The 3963-nt window shown below is 39.9% G+C and overlaps 1 protein-coding gene across 1 annotated transcript in view; it reads right to left on the bottom strand.

Moving 5' to 3' along the window:
- Positions 1 to 209: 209 nt before the first annotated feature.
- LOC109935488 (sodium-coupled monocarboxylate transporter 1-like) overlaps positions 210 to 3963 on the bottom strand; it is a 78311-nt gene continuing 74557 nt past the window's right edge. Inside the window, exons 11-12 of the mRNA XM_048611078.1 lie at positions 398 to 498; positions 210 to 305 (exon numbers count right to left, since the gene is read on the bottom strand). Of these exons, the coding sequence (XP_048467035.1) occupies positions 210 to 305; positions 398 to 498 (197 nt within the window). The remainder of the gene's footprint in view (positions 306 to 397; positions 499 to 3963) is intronic.

Here is a 3963-nt window from a genome sequence, read left to right as displayed (position 1 = left end):
AGAGTTAATTATCACCAACTTTCTAAACCCTTACTTTTTAAAAATTCTCAATTTGTAGAGCTGTAAATTGCATTTGGATAAGTACAAGAAATGTTTGGAGGGATATGGGCTAAACTCAGGCAGGTGGGACTAATTTAGTTTGGGATTATGGTCAGCAGAGATGGGTTAGAAAGAAGGGTCCGTTTTTGTGCTATATGACTGCATGACTATTACAGCTTGGTTGATTTGATAGGATTTAAAACTGTAGAATTGTCACAGCCGTTGGAACTTTCCCTGGGCACTGGATGTTGGATCAAGTTGTCATTCTACATGAAAGAAAGAGAATTACTAATGTTAATTAACTCCAGCATGATCCACCTGTAAATATAATTCATTATATTTCAATGACTTATCTTACTGTTTCTGTGATTGATGGGGTAGGTTTGGTTTTGAAGATGTATTTGTAAATAGTGTGGACTATGGGAGAAATTAGACAAGGATCCAGATTCTCACTTCCACCTGTATCAGACATCAAAGTAAAACACACAGTATCATAAGGGATTCATTATAATATTGCCATTGAATACAAGATTGAGATCTATAGCTCCTGCATAACACACCAGTTAGATCCATAAGCAAATAAATTCTGGATGGCACAATCTATGTTCAATTCTAGGAAGTACACTTCAGGAAGATCATGAAGACTTAAGAGATGGTGCTGAGAGGAATTATTAGAATGACAGTAGGAACTAGGAACTCAATTGTATACACATGGGCAGTATTGTGGCTCAATGGTTAGCACTGTTGTTGCATAGCACCAAGGACCTAGGTTCGATTCCACTGCGGGCAACTGTCTGTGTGGAGCTTGCACGTTTTCCCTGTGTCTGCGTGGGTTTCCTCTGGGTGCGCTGGTTTCCTCCCACAGTCCAAAGATGTGCAGGTTAGGTGGGTTGGCCATAGTAAATTGTCCAGGGCTGTGCAGGCTAGGTGGGTTAGCCATGGTGACAGGGATAGGGTATGGGGGTTGGGTCTGGGTGGGATGCTCTTTGGAGGGTTGGTGTGGACTTGCTGGACCAAATGGCCTGCTTTCACACTGTAAAGATTCTATACAGATTGAAGAAGTTATGGCTGTTCTTCTTAGAGCATAGGATTTTGGAGATTAAATGGTGGTGTATTGTTAACATTTGGAATGCAACAGTGGTGAATACAGATTCAATTGCGACATTTATTGGGGAATTGCAAAAATTTTGAATTGGAAAACAATCAACCCTGCCATTTTGGCAGCTGTACCAAAAATTCAGCACACATTTGAGGTTGGATGGCTCCTTCTATGTTGTATCCATTCTATATATCTTCAGATATTCTAAAGCAATTCATGACAATATGACTTAATATATCATTGAGTTCTAGATGTCACTAGCATGGCCAGCCCATCTTTAGTTGCCCTCCAGAAGGTGGTGATGAGACACTTTCCTGAACCTCCTCTGCTCTCTGTGTGGAGAAGGTATCCCCCAAAACTGTTAGGTAGATAATTATACATTTTTAGCCCTTGTCAATGAAGGAATTGCAAAATATTTTCAACCCTCAATGTAAGTGATTGACAGGTAAATTTGAAGGTGATATTATTTCCATGCACATGTCACCCTATCCTTTCAGATAGCAAAGGGTGAAAAGTTGTGAGGTGCTGCTGAGAAAAGGCTAGGTGAGTTGCTGCAATGTATCTTGTTGCTAAAGAACATAGGAATATAGGTATAGGAAGTGGTAATACAGCTTTTTAAGCCTGTTCTGCCAATCATTGACATCATGGTTAATCTTCGCCTCAACTCCATATACCTCACTTTGCTTTATATACCTCAAAAACATTGACTAACAAAAACCCAATTTCTGATTTTAAATTAACAATTGATTTAGCACCAACTTCCATTTGCAGTGATGTGAAGGTGCCGGTGTTGGACTGGGGTGGACAATGTCAGAAGTCACACATTTACCAGGTTATATCCAACAGGTTTATTTGAAATCACAAGCTTTTGGAACGCTGCTCCTTCATCAGGTGAAGTGAAGTGAAGCACAGAGGCAAAGAATTTATAGGCAGAGAGATCATTGCAGATAATTAAGATAATTCCAGATAATTAAGGGTGTCAAAAGATAGTACAAATGCTGTGAGTGGAAGGTCGATAGGCTGAATAACAAGTCTTTGCAGGTGAGCAAAAGTGTCAGATGGTGTGAGTAATGTGTCAACAGCTGAATAGCAAGTGAAGGGATGACCCATGATCCGATTAATTGAGGCAAAGAGATAATTGCAAAAAATTAAAAATAAGGTAGTGCTGGAGACAAGCCAAATGGCTGGAATAACACAATAGGAATTAGATGAGGGTCTAATCAAAGTAATAAGCAATCCAAAACTGTACAAACTAATAAAGGTAGAAACCAGTTATCCAGGTGAAGGTGTTAAAACATAATAGTACGGAAGATTTTACAAACACCGAACAGTATGCTGCTTGGCAATAGTTGTGCAGTGGGAGACAATGGATGAAAAGACACCATGAAACTATCGCTAGGCAGGAATGTTCCCTCTGATCTTCAGGTAAGCATCCTCCTAGGTGGCCTCCGAGATACACAACAACGCAGTGTCGCTGAGCAGAAACTAATATCCAAGTTCCGCACCCATGAAGACGGCCTCAACCATGATGTTATGTTCATGTCACCCTATGTGTAACCCCACCACACTGTTCTGTATCTGTAACATCTTCCTTACTGTTCAGTTTTGACACTATCACCTCAATAACTTGTTACGGTCTCTCTACCTTTATTAGTTTGTACAGTTTTGGATTACTTATAACTTTGTATAGACCCCTATCATGCAACTCTTATACTTATCGTGTTATTCCAGCCATTTGGTTTGTCTCTAGCACCATCTTATTTTTTATTTTGTGTAATTATCCCTCTGCCCCAATTAATCAGATCATAGGTCATCCCTTCACTTGCTATTCAGCTGTTAACACTTTACACACACTGTCTGACACTTTTGATCACCGGCAAAGACTTGTTACTCAGCCTGTTGACACTCCACTCACACCATTTGTACTATCTTTTGACACTCTTAATTATCTGGAATTATCTTGCAATGATCTCTTCGCCTATAAATTCTGTGCCTGTGTGCTTCCCTCCACTTCACCTGATGAAGGAGCAGCGTTTTGAAAGCTTGCGATTTCAAATAAACCTGTGGGACTATAACCTGGTATTGTGTGACTTCCATTTGCAAGTAAGAGTTCCAATTTTTATCATCCTTTGTATGTAAAAGTACTTCCTAATTTCACTTCTACAAAGTCTGACTCTAATGTTTAGACCATGCCCCGAATCTTAGACTCAACAGTCAGTGGAAATAGTTTGCTGTCAATTATCTATTACCTTAATGGCCTGAAAATGTCATTGTTTTAACAGTGTGAATTCAAGAAACACAACTCTAGTCAGTGTAACTTTTCCTTGTAAATTAATCCTTAAGAGTCCAGATAATATATTAGTAAACCTATGCTGAACTTCCTCTAAAGCCAATATATCCTTCCTAAGGAATAGTGGCCAGAACTGTCCACAGTGTTCTAGATGTGGCCTTATCAGAAAATTGTATAACTGTAACAGCCATGACTGTTATAAATGGCAGAGCAGGTTCAAGGGGCTGGCTGAACTGCCTACTCCTGTTTCCAGTTCTTATGACTTCCATCCCCTTGTATTACCTGTAGAATTACACAGGATATGCAGCAGAGAAATTTTTGCCCAACCAGTCCGTGCCAGAGTTTATGTTCCATTTGAGCCTCCTCCCATTTTTCCTCATCTAAATCTACAAATATCAGGTTTGTCACCTTGAATGGCAAGCACTGCATGTGTGTAGTTACAAAAACAAAGTTGCTGGAAAAGCTCAGCAGGTCTGGCAGCATCTGTGGAGGAGAAAACAGAGTTAACGTTTCGGGTCCGGTGACCCTTCCTCAG

The sequence above is a fragment of the Rhincodon typus genome, chromosome 23 (genome assembly GCF_021869965.1).
Source record: "Rhincodon typus isolate 14 chromosome 23, sRhiTyp1.1, whole genome shotgun sequence".
In the NCBI taxonomy this organism is placed as follows: Eukaryota; Metazoa; Chordata; class Chondrichthyes; order Orectolobiformes; family Rhincodontidae; genus Rhincodon; species Rhincodon typus.
The sequence above is the reverse complement of the archived record's forward strand: the minus strand, read 5'-3'. Positions and strand labels throughout refer to the sequence as shown.